This window comes from Apodemus sylvaticus, chromosome 23 (genome assembly GCF_947179515.1).
Source record: "Apodemus sylvaticus chromosome 23, mApoSyl1.1, whole genome shotgun sequence".
Classification (NCBI taxonomy): domain Eukaryota; kingdom Metazoa; phylum Chordata; class Mammalia; order Rodentia; family Muridae; genus Apodemus; species Apodemus sylvaticus.
In genome coordinates, this window is record NC_067494.1 from 13,162,685 (window position 1) to 13,175,877 (window position 13,193).

Genomic DNA, 13,193 nt, shown 5'->3' on the forward strand with positions numbered 1-13,193 from the left:
ATGGGGGTTTGGAGGGAGAAAAGGGAAGTAGAAAGTGATAAAAATATAATCTCAAAAAAAAAACAGAAATAATTTTAAATAAGCTGTTAACCACAGCATGATAGAAAAAGACCTCAAATTAATCATAAAAAGATTTAATCTTAGTTTTTAAAATATAACTTATCTGTCCTAAGTCATTGATAGTTGTTAGCTTAATGTGTTATGCTTACAATACATTAAGGATCTATAAAGAAAACCACCAAGGGTATATAAGTGTCAAGACAATTCTGGTATGTTCTCATACTAATAGAATCCCAATGAGACAGCTGGGCAGCCTTTAATCCCAGCACTTGGAAGGCTGAGGCAGGCAGATTTCTGAGTTTGAGGCCAACCTGGTCTACAGAGTGAGTTCCAGGATAGCCAGGGAAACACAGAGAAACCCTGTCTCAAAAAAAAATCCAAAAAAAAAAAGAATCCCAGTGAGATAATGATGATCACAACACGATTTGCTGAAAATCCTTAAAATGAATTATAACTACGATTTACATTCCACCACTGTGGGTGGGATACTTTAAGTAAATCACTTCTAATTGTTTGAAGAAACCCACAAGTTGGACATCATTATCACCACTTGTTCCACAGTTATAGAGAACAAAAACTAGTAAGCATCAGACCTCAGGTCACACGCAGGCCGAGGGCCGCCGCCATCTTTACACACACCACTACCACGGCCATCAGCCTTTCCCTAAAAGTAGCCCAGTTCCTCTTTGGTTCTGTGAATGTTCTTATTTATCTCCTCCTATGAATTCTCCAAGGAAGATTCCTAGTCCCCTGATTGCTTGCCTCTGATACTTAGTACATTTCTGGTTCCAGCCACACTGGTCATGTGACAGTACCATGAATTCTAAAGTTGACTCGGTGTCATCAGGAGGAAGGTAAAAGCACCGGGTTTACACGGCACTTACATCTCCTGCATCCTCTTTCAAGGACTGCATGTAATTAACACAGGGTTCATTCCAAGGCAGAGAACACTTGGACCCAGGGCATTGTTATAAGAAAGTTGAGGATTGTGTTTAAGTAATTTGTACATCACAAACACGTGTCAGAGCTGGAGTTTATGTGTGACATGAAACAAGCCTACTGAATAAAAAAGTGCATGCAGCATGGCAGAGACATGTGTAACCAGCCGGCCACAACCTGGCTCCTTTCCAGAAGTGTAAACAACCTCAGGGTAATTGCATTCTAATTGCTGGAGCAAAGCAATGGCTGTGAAAAGGGCCAAATCATTTTGATTGGTCTAAAGAGATACAGATTCTTGGGACACACGTGTGCCCCCAGAACATATAAGAAATACAACCTTGGCATCTGAGTTAACAAACAGAATCTGGAGCCAGGTTTGAGGCAAGACTAAAAGAATATGGCCATTGTAAGTCTGGACATTCTATACGCGCTGAATATGTTCCATCCCAAGCATGGACTCGGTTAGACGCTGACGCGGATATTGGCTTCTTCTATAAGCAGCAAACCCAAACTGTATTGCCTCTCATGGACTAGGTACCTCCTGCTTTGCACCAGAGGGGCATGAAAGATGATGTTCTGAATAGGGCAGACGTGAACCAAGGAGGCCCTGCTTGGCTCAGTGCCGCTGTAATAGCTACCTGCCAGAGGCCAGGATCTGTTTGGATGACTGTTATTCAAGTGGTAATCCAATCACTGGACAGCAGGACTCCAAAACACACGGACTCCGAAAGAGAACATCTACGGCACATTACTAATAAATGGCAACAGACTTAGATAACTGAAAGACGGTGTGAAATAAGGCTGTCCTTTTACTGCCATGTTTATTTTTCCTGTGAATGAGAGCCTTCATGAGATGCCAGAACGGGTGATCTATGGAAGAGATCAGCTTCACAAATCCTTCTGGCCTTTCTCTCCCCCATCCTCCCCATTACAAACAACCAAGATCCAGGGCAAGGCTTGCAAACTGCCTTCTTTTTTACAGGATTCCTCAGGCTGTGCACTCTAGAAGCTCTGCTGTTTTTAAGCAAGAAGCGCCTCAAACAAGTTCTATGTGCCGTGTCACTCTTACTCTGACTTCAGCTGACTCAGCTTTCTCTTTCCCTCCTAGTTATGGTTCAGGAAGATTACCATGGTTACAACCCATACCACAATGCTGTCCACGCGGCCGACGTCACCCAGGCCATGCACTGTTACCTGAAGGAGCCAAAGGTAAAGCAAGGCCTAGTTGCCTCCTCGGCCCTCTGGAGATGCTAAGTCAGCATACTGCCAAGCACCAAAGTACCCAGTGTTAGGAATCCTTCACAATAGGAATGCAAATTATTATCATATGAACGGTTTTCAGCGTCAGCTCTGAAAATCTTACCACAGCCATGAAAAGAGATGTGGGTTTTCTGATATTTCCTTTCATAGTTTATTAATTTTTCAAGGCTGCATGAGGCCAGAAAAACATCCCAGCCTACCTCTTGTATGTGTGTGTATGTGTGTATGTATATGTATATACATGCAAATGCACATATACATATATACATATATATATATACACAGATACACAGATACAGATACACAGATACATATATACACATATATACAGATACACATGTATACATATATACATATATACATACACACATATACACATATACAGATACACAGATACATATATACACAGATACACATGTATACATATATACATATATACATACACACATATACACATATACGCATATATGCATATATACACATATACACACATACACACATACACACATACACATATACACATATACACATATATACATATTCTCAGTGGTCCTAAAGACTACCACTTTGCGATGGACTTTTACCACAAACACTGCCCGCACCAAGCTTAACTGGAAAGTGCATCCCATCTTGTGGTTTTTGATCAATAAATAGGATTAGAAAGCTCCAATTTCAAGTCCAAGTTCTACTTGGCCAATGGGAAATTTTGATTCAGAATCCATGAAAGTCTATGAAGGCCCAACACCTCTTGGCAAGCATGCTCTGATGCAATGGACCAACTCAAAACCAGAGAATAAAGACATAATGATAGTGTGGTGCAATGGTTCTTACAATTGAGGCAGTTCCTCACTATTAAAAAAATTAGGGTTTTGGTATAATATACAGTAGGAATTTTCTTGTTTTTTTAAATAATATTCAAATCCAAGAATCTGCTTAGTTCCATCAATTTTAGTAATTTATTAAATACACAGATACTTTAACATAAGCCGCTAAAAACAAAGGCATCCCGGGATGAAGCTAGAAATCCGCGGTACGCCTGTAAACCAAAGGCCTTTTCAGCCTCCAAACAGTCTAAAAATCATTTCATATACTTTAAACCAGACTTCCCATTTTCCTGTCTGTTTTCCTGGCTGACCAGAATTTGAAGATTATCATGCATCCCCGACCCTTTAGTCCGTGTTGAGAAGTACGCAGATTTTGCAATTCCATCTACTTCTTTCAAAGAAGTGACAAGGATATGTATTAGTTAAAATGCTCCAGGGTTGGGGGCTAAAGTCAGTGGTCTTGTACTTGGCAAGCACAGGAGAGGCCCTGGGCCCAATCCCTAAGGCAGGCTTTTAAAAACGGAATCAAGGACGGGCAGGTTACATTCTCAGAGATAAAAGCTCTTGTCTCAAACCTGACAAGTTCCATCCCCAGATCCCAAAGTGGAAGGCCGCACACATGCCATGGAATGCACAGGCCTGTACACACACACACACACACAGAAAGAGAGAGAGAGAGAGAGAGAGAGAGAGACAGAGAGACAGAGAGACAGAGAGACAGAGAGACAGAGATACACACACAGAGAGAGATATACACACAAACAAAGACACACAGAGACACACACAGAGACACACATACAGACACACAGAGACACACACAGAGACATACACATATAGACACACACACAGACATATACACACACATACAGACACACACAGACACACACACAGACACATACACACACATACAGACACACACAGAGTCGCACAGAGGCACACGCACACAGACACATAGACACACACATACAGACACACAGACACACACATACAGACACACAGAGACAAACACAGACACACACACAGACACAGATATACACACAGAGACACACACACATACACAGACACACAGACACATAGACACACACACATACAGACACATAGACACACACATACAGACACACAAAGACAGACACAGACACACACACACAGATATACACACAGAGACACACACACACATACACAGACACACATACAGACACACAGGCACACACACACAGGGATGGAGAAAGCATAGTAATATTTTTAAATGAATGTTTTAAACAAGGAAACATGAATGATTCTATAAGTCTATTCCTTCAACTAACTTGTTCTCCATTTGCAATTCACTTTCTCTGAGGAAGGCTGGTTCCTCTGCCTCTCCTGCCCACCAGTCAGCAGTGCTGCCCACAGGCTGTGCCACTGCAGCCACGACCTTGTGTGCAGGAGGAGGGAGAACACACTTTACGTTCACCCAGTCACCGCCCACGCCCCTCTTACTCCTGCAGCCCTGAGTGCCTGCCACCTCACTGGCTGCCTGCCTCGGAGGCCGGAGGTCTGGCTGCCGGGCCTGGGCGGTGTTCCATTCTGCTTGCTTTAGACACATCCAAAGCCTTTCTGTTGGCCGACGCCAATCAATCTCCGGATTTTATTTTCTAACAGCTGGCGAGCTTCCTGACACCTCTGGACATCATGCTTGGACTTCTGGCTGCCGCAGCTCATGATGTGGACCACCCTGGGGTGAACCAGCCATTTTTGATCAAAACTAACCACCATCTTGCCAACCTGTATCAGGTAAAAGAGAAAAAAATATTAAAAATGACAAAGCTAGATGGGGTGCCAGCTGCCTTAGGAACACAGTTTGAACCTTCTTGCCCTAAAAGATGGCCCTCGCTGAAGGTCAACCTCCATGACAGAACCACATCCAAACATCTTGGCTTGATTTAGAGACAGGCTATCCCCTGAAGAAAGCTAAACTGATGTACAAAGATATCCAAAAGAAAAACTCAGTTGGTTCCAAAGCAGCTTTGAAAGTGTCCTAAGTCAACAGGATCCACAAACCTACCCCCTTGTGGCTTAAAGTATGTGTCTCCATGGAGACTGTTACATCCCTAGTGGTCAGCTGAAGCTGGATCTTACACATCGTAAATACCCGTTTCCCACATGTGATTCTGATTCAGATTTGAGTCTCTGGACCCATTTCTAAACTTTATTGGCCTTGGAGTAAAAGGTATGCTAAAAGATAAGATATGTATTTTATATGATTGGCTGGCCTAAAGGACCCTTATCATTATAATATCATTTAAGATATTTTAAGTCCTACATTACTACTCTCAAAATATTCCTAACTTTCTTGTTTGTTGTTGTTTGTTTTGAGGTAAGGTTTCCCATGAGCCAGTCTAGCCTCAGACTTATGGTGTAGCTCAAGCTGATCTCGAACTCTCAGCCCTTACGCCTCAGCTCCTTGAGTGCTAGGATTTCAGTCAGACGCTGGCTGGTGGGAGTTTTCAGTGTAATTCACACCAGGGAGTCATCTATCCCAACTTTAGATTTTGTTTTAATTGTATGATTAAAAAAAATAGAACTCACCGGGCATGGTGGCGCATGCCTATAATCCTAGCACTTGGGAGGCAGAAGCAGGCAGATTTCTGAGTTCAAGGCCAGCCAGTCTACAGAGTGAGTTCCAGGACAGCCAGGACTACACAGAGAAACCCTGTCTTGAAAAAAAAATAGAACTCTTAATAGATGGTCATATAACAGCTCCATTAAGCAAGGGTTTTCAGCTCAGGTGTGTATTTATTTCAATGACGTACCAGTGGAACATGGAGAAAAGCTATTCTCAATCCAAGCATGCATACAGAAACTTACATCGTGTTTGGTGTTGGATCCCAAGCCAGTCAGCCAGCACCTACAGATACAATTGGTTTTTTGTTTCTTTTGCTTTTATGGTGAGCTTAAAAATAAGCCAAAAAGCTGGGGAGAAGCAGGAGGATCCCTGTGAGTTCCAGACCAGCTTGGTTTCAGGCAAGTCCAGGACAGCCGGGACAAAAGAGAGAAACCCTGTCTCAAACAAAACAAAAACAAACAAACAAAACCAAAATGAAACTAATTTCTCAAATCCATCTCAGGAACTAACATCGTTGGTTGATGAAAACATTTTAATAGGGAGGAGGACATAAATGGCTGTCCTGAGTTACCCCAACCCCCACAACCCAGTAAACTTTCTGTTCCTGCCAACACAGACCTTCTCAAATGCATGCATTGCATGACACAAAGAAAATCCATTAGCTATGGCTGCTGGATCCATCCCAACTAATGAGAAAACCTACATCATTCTAACTTCTATTATCCTATAAAATCATAACAATGGAGTTCCTACTGGTATTGACTCATTTGTACTTTAAAATAAAGGCTATAAAAGTGCGCTTTAGCATGTAGTGTATAAAAAGACACAGTATGGACCAGTGAAATGACCGTGAGTAGAGTCGCTCACTTCTGAGTTATCCTGAGTTCAATCCCGACATACCACAAGGGGGCGCAAGAAAATTATTCTGACCTGTACATGAGGACACACACAGACACACACACACAATCACACACTCATATACACATACTCACAAATTACACACTTATATACACAGACACACACTCTCACACACACAAATAAATATTTCAAAAGATATAAACTGTTTTCTCAGTCAGACAAATCAGAAGGAGGTATGCCAGAAACTAAAGTCATAAAACCAAATTTGCCAAACATTATTAATTATAAAGAGTTAAGTTCTTACCTGTAATTAATAAAAATAGAATCACAAAATCACAAAATAGATATTCCAATCTGATTCAGGTACTGAAGACTTTCTAGAAAATAATAAATTCTTTTTGTTTTGTTTTGTTTTGTTTTTTCCAAGACAGGGTTTCTCTGAGGAGCCCTGGCTGTTCTAGAACTTGCTCTATAGACCAGGCAGGCCTCAAGCTCAGAGTTCTGCCTGCCTCTGCCTCTGAGAGCTGGGATTAAAAGCATGTGCCACCACTACCCAGCTATAATAAATTTACTCAAAGTTTTAGAAGTACAGGTCATGTTTAATAATTTTATTTTGTTCTCTTTATTAAAAGCAAATATTCTAATACAATCAAATTTCCAGGATTTTCAATGCAATGTGTAGTCTTATGCATTCTTAACTGCTGACTTTTTATTGCAGAGATCAGTGGGGAATCTAGGAATCCAAAAACAAATAAGACATACTCTCTGCCCTAAATATTAGTTCAACTTCAAGTGCTGAAAATGTGAGTCATCCTAACAAACTTAATTCTAGTTTGAACAGGGTTTGAAGAATTAACTAAAGAACATATATAGGTATAGTTTTTTTTAAAGACTTTACTCAGTGCAGTAAAGTGAACTACTGCTCTCTCCAGAAGTCTCAACAATCTAGACTATGCGGTCTGATTCCTGACAGGGAAAGGGAGACTGGAAAGGGACAATTTAGAAGAGGGCTCAAAAACACTGAGCAAGATAGATATACAAGGAAACACAAAAACTATACTTGCTTACACATTTAATCAACAAGAGCGCCACTTGGAGAGGAGCCTTGATTTATGCAGCGGTGAGAACATCCCGTGCGTGACTTCACTGCAGACCAGACTGACCGTAAATAAAAGAACTGCCTCCTCTCCTTCCTCTGATGTCCTTCTCCTTCAGTTCTGATAGAGATCGTGGTGTGAGGTTCCACTCCGAGGCGCGTGCCTTTGCCCTGAGATAAGTGAGCGCCAGGGCAGCTGGAGTGGAGGCGGGGTCAGCAGAGGGCATCCTCCCATCAGCTGCAGTCTGGACCAGATTCTCAAGCTGACTTGCCAACCGGGGCCAATGCCACAGACTTCCCACAGAAGGCCCAGTGCTTCACTCAGGGTGAAAGCAGTCATGTGTCAAGGAAGGTAGACCAAGAGGGACGGAAGCACGTGAGAGGAAGGCCCTCGAAGTTACTGTCTATGCCTCCATGTGACAACATTATTCATCATCATACACACAGAGTCACAGAGAGGCTCAGGGACCTGCTAAGTATAGGCATAGTATTTAAAAGTGGTTACCACAATGACTAAGAGAGTTGATTCCAGTTTCATTTAAAATGCACTTCCTCTTGAGAGGTTCCAACTACGTATTAACTACAGACAGATTGCTACATGGATGATATAATGATTAAATCTTGCATGAAACGTTATGATCATCCCATTCTATGATGTTTAGAGGACATGTAAGTGGTACAGGCAATTGGAGATGTGGGTTAACAATTTAAACTCCAGTTATCTAGTTTGGTAGGTAGGTAGGTGGGTAGGTAAGTAGGTAGGTAGGTAGGTAGGTAGTTTGGTTTTTTGAGACATTGTTTCTCTGTGCAGCCCTAGCTGTCCTGGAACTCATTTTTGTAGAGACTTAGGTCAAACGGGCCTCAAACTCACAGAGATCCTTTTGCACCTCCATTACCCAGTCTCCTTTTTATTTTAATGATTAAATCACACACACACACCAGGCTGACAGTCCAGAAGGAATGTCTGTCTCTATGGCTGTTCCTCAAATATGTAATTAGAAAGAAAGATTATTCATACCCTTATAAATTCTGCAGGACGAAAGGTATTCGAGGTAGAGTATTAAACTCTGTGAGGAAGAGTCAAAATTGGTTTGGGCAGATCATGTATATGAAGGAAGAAAAGAACAGCCAAGCACTAGTAAAGCCGGGGCAAGAAGTTTGTCAACGACCAAGATCTTATTTTGAACTCAAGATGCTCCTCTTCCTCTGAGACACTCAGATGAGGCCCTTGGGGCATCTCCAAGGAGACCATTTGGTTTGTTAGGCGAGAGCCAGGCAGAAACTGTTATTTCCAGAGTCATTTCGTGAGCAATTAAGAATGAAAACACAAACCGCATCCATGCTGTTGTTTTTCTTCCTGCATCCTCGAGTCTTAAAAGCGGGGAAGCGTCTGATTCCTTTGGAGACCAGACTCTCAGTTTATCAACATCACTCTGAGTATTTTCATCAAAGAAAGCATCCCGTAAATAGAATGCGAGCAGCCAGCCACAGTGGCACAGTCTGCAATCCCAGCTACCCAAGGAGATGGCAGCAGCAGGATTGAAGGTTCAAGGCCAGCCTGGACAATTTAGAGAGACATCCCCGCCCCCATCTCAAAATATTAAGGAAAAGGAAAACTGGAGCTATAGCTCAGTTGCAGAGAGATTGCCTGCTGCACAAGGCCCTAGGTTCAAGCCCCGTTACCACAAAGAAAAGAAAGAAAGAAAGAAAGAAAGAAAGAAAGAAAGAAAGAAAGAAAGAAAGAAAGAAAGAAAGAAAGAAAGAAAGAAAGAAAGAACAGAAGGAAGAGAAAGAAGCTGCCTTGTATGGCAGCGACTTAGCTGTGCCAGATACTGCTTGACAGGCAGCCTCTTGATTTAATTTGAAACCTGTGTTGGTGGTTTATTAAATGCCAGCAATCAAAACAGATTGTTTTGTCCCTGGGACATACCGTAGTTGGTAATTCAGAAAAGAAAAAGAGGGAGGGAGTTGTTTTGCCCTCGATGTGGTAAGGGTTTTGTTTTTTCCAGATTAAAATTCTAAATAGTTGTTCTGGCCACAAGGGTGGAAGTTTATTCCTTCAACATTAAGGTAAAGATTATCCTTGGGCTCGGGAGATTGTTTATTTGGTTGCCACACAAGCCCAAGAGCCAGCATTTGAATCCCCAGCACCCACATGAGAGCTGGTTCTAACCCCAGCACAGGGGGAAGCAGAGGAACAATGAGACCCTGCCACTCTCATGGAAACTGCGAGCTCTGGGCTCAGGGAGAGATCCTGGCTCAAAAACAAGGTGTAGAGCAACAGAGGAAGACACCTTAGGTCAGTCAGTAAGCTCTAGATACATATGCACAGAAGACAACCTCACTCTCTCTCTCTCTCTCACACACACACACACATACACATGCATGCACGCACGCACGCACGCACGCACACATGCACGCACATAAACACATACACTCACACACTAAATAATAAGTAAAAGAATTTTAAAAGACTGTTCTAAAACTGCAAATGTGTGGAGTCTGAGATATGAATACAAATTGTCACTGGGACAATGTGAAATTGCCCAACTGACCGTTCTCCAGGGCAGACAGATCACTGTCTGATGCATTTTCCCAAACTGGCTAGGGTGTCAGGGGACATGAGGGTGGGATCATCTTGTCCTATGCTCACAGCCCACTGACCATTTCTGAACTTTGTCTTCTTTCTCTCAGTTTACTTTTTCTGGAACTATGGGATGGGTTGTTGTGAAGGTCAGATGCACCCATCACAGCAGGGCTGCTCCAGTTGACAAGCCATTGTCATCTAGGATCACCAGTGACTTCCGGTCTCCACACACTCCCTCTCCTGCCCATTTGTAATCAAAATGCACTACCACGGGGTATATTCTGCTCGAATATAATGCATATGATCTCTGGGTCCACTCTGGCTCACTCCGCTTCTGATCTCATCTTGAACATCTTCTCCTCCTTGAAATCCCCTGCCTCTAAAGACCCGTCTTCCCCATGTCTCCTGCATAAGCTCAGTGTTCCCTTCCCTTATTCCCATGTGTACCATCAAAACGGCCACTGCCTGGTTAGATGCTCCCGTCTCAGGTGGACAGCAATCTCTGCCGTGCATTCGCTCTCTGTTGCCAGTGTCCAGCGCACAGCTAGTGTTAGCGAATGTCCCGATGTTTGTCATGTAACCTGAGTAATCTATGCAGGATGGGTTGGAATGATTCTAAAATTCTTCATAGTGGTCTCACAAATGCTACCTCACTCTTCACTCCTGGAGTCCCTTATCCCATTATCTGTGAACATGTGATGAAGAAGAGCCGATTGCTATAATAATTTAAAGATACCTTTGCCTTGAACAAAAAGTCTGAGGATTTTACAACAGAGCATTCCAAGTCTGGCTTCTGCCAGAGATTGGCCCAAAATTCAAATCTTATTTCCTTTTCGTTGAATAATTCTTTAAGACTTTAAACACAAGGGTGCAGGTATCGCTCACACTGACCAATGCAACAAGCATTTCCTTCTCTATGTGACACTGTGGCCTATATAAGGCAAAGAGATGAATAAGCGATGTCCCTGGTCCTCCATAGTAGTCACAGCTAGCAGAAAGTTCCAAATGCTCATGTGCACCCTTGGGAATGCGGGCAGGCCTCCGAGCAGTGTGCAGAGGCGATGGTTAGGCCTTCCCACGAGCCTGCCTGGGATGGGGCAGCGAGGCTATCCAGGCAAAGTTCTACTCCCTCAGCCAGTGCACACAATCGCCCCCTCTCCATCTTGCAGAAGCAGGCCTGCCTCTTACCCATTCTGAAGCCGAACCATCAGAAATGTCCAAATGCCTCCTTTGCTTGAGGCTCCAGAATCCTGCCCACACTGGTCTCCTAAAACGAGCACCAGTAACTTTGATTATTTAGCACATTTTTCTTCCAAACTTGCAATACTCCTGTGCTTTTAAAGGCCAGTTAGTCACTAATAACAATTACACTATAAACTCAATCTCAAAAACTATTTAATTCTTATAGGCCCAAATTAGGAAAATCTTTTAAATTAGAATTTCAGCTTATAGCCCTATTTTTGTTGCAGAGAATTATGGTAATGTTATAATAGAAGATGTTACAGATGTAACTATATGCCATTGAAGTAAAATTCTGGGACTTGAGGAGATGGCCCGGTGGGTAAGTGCACCTGTGAAGTAAACATAAGGACCTGAGAGTATGAATTCCAAGTGAAAAGCTGGGTGTGGCAATTTACCAATATAACCCTAGCACCGGGGGTAGGAAGGAGGCAGAGGCAGGAGGCTCTCTGGGGCTTGCTGACCACCGGCCTAGCTCCAGGCTCAGAGGGACAGCCTTCTTGGATAAGACAGACCACAATAAGAAGTATATCCAGTGTCCTTCTCTGACCTCCACATGGGTACAAGCATAGGGAACACGGGCACACACATACATGCACAGGTAACACATGCATGCACAGGTACACACATACGTGCACAGGCACACACATATATGCACAGGCACACATACATGCACAGGCACATATACATATATGAAGAAGCACACACATACATGCACAGGTGCGCACATACATATATGAAGAAGCACAAACATACATACACAGGTGCATACGCATATGTCGCTGGAAATATTAAAACTGGCACCATCCTGCACTATACCCAGCTACTCTGTGCTCTGGCAGACAGTCTCAGTCTCACCACCTCCATGGCTAGCCCCAGGTGGCGGTCTTCCCAGCTCTGATTCACCTTCTCAGCCATCTGCTCCTGCGGCTAGTTGTCACAAATCCCCTTAACCCAGTAAATCAAAACTCTTGAAGCTTGTAATTATCGGTCAGTTTTATATAGCAATAAATTCCCAATTCACAAGAGGCCCACACAATAATTTCAGAGCCAATTGATTATGATACAAGCTTCCCGCCTAGATTAGACTAGTTATCCCAATCATCCTATCCTTCATTATATTTATAGCTACTGTGGCTATTTACAGCCACTCGGAATCTAGATCCTCTTTCTCTTCCTCCATCTTCCTTCCTCCTCCCCCTTCTCCTCTTCTCCTGTCCCTGTCTCTGTCTCAGAAACGCTTAATTCCGCGTTGCTTTTCCCTATCCAATCACAGGCTTCTTGTTGTATTAATATTTAAATTAATTGGGGGGAAATTCTGGTACTTTTCACCCTTTCTGTCCAAATTTAAAAAAAAAAAAAAAAACAACTTTTCTTTCAAATATAAATTGAGCACAACTGTTACCATTTTGGGTTTTTTTTTTTTTTTGGTTTTTTTTAAGATGTATTTATTATATGTAAGTACACTGTAGCTGTCTTCGGACACTCCAGAAGAGGACATCCAATCTCATTACAGATGGCTGTGAGCCACCATGTGGTTGGTGGGATTTGAACTCAGAACCTCTGGAAGAGCAGTCAGTAATCTTAACTGCTGAGCCATCTCTCCAGTCTCAGCCATTTTGTAATTATAAAATATAAGACACACCTAAGTCTATCATTTTTGTCAGTTAAGTAGAACACTGTTGTCTATCCTAACTTTAAAAAGGCATATAAATCCATATCTGTTAT

At 42.6% G+C, this 13,193-nt stretch overlaps 1 protein-coding gene across 4 annotated transcripts in view; it reads left to right on the top strand.

The window, feature by feature from the left end:
• Nucleotides 1-13,193, top strand: part of Pde7b (phosphodiesterase 7B) — a 342,947-nt gene that overhangs the window by 298,582 nt on the left and 31,172 nt on the right. For all 4 annotated transcript variants that reach the window (XM_052169419.1, XM_052169420.1, XM_052169421.1 and 1 more), the window contains 2 exons: nucleotides 2,108-2,208; nucleotides 4,722-4,853. In XM_052169419.1, coding sequence (XP_052025379.1) covers nucleotides 2,108-2,208; nucleotides 4,722-4,853 — 233 coding nt within the window. The remainder of the gene's footprint in view (nucleotides 1-2,107; nucleotides 2,209-4,721; nucleotides 4,854-13,193) is intronic.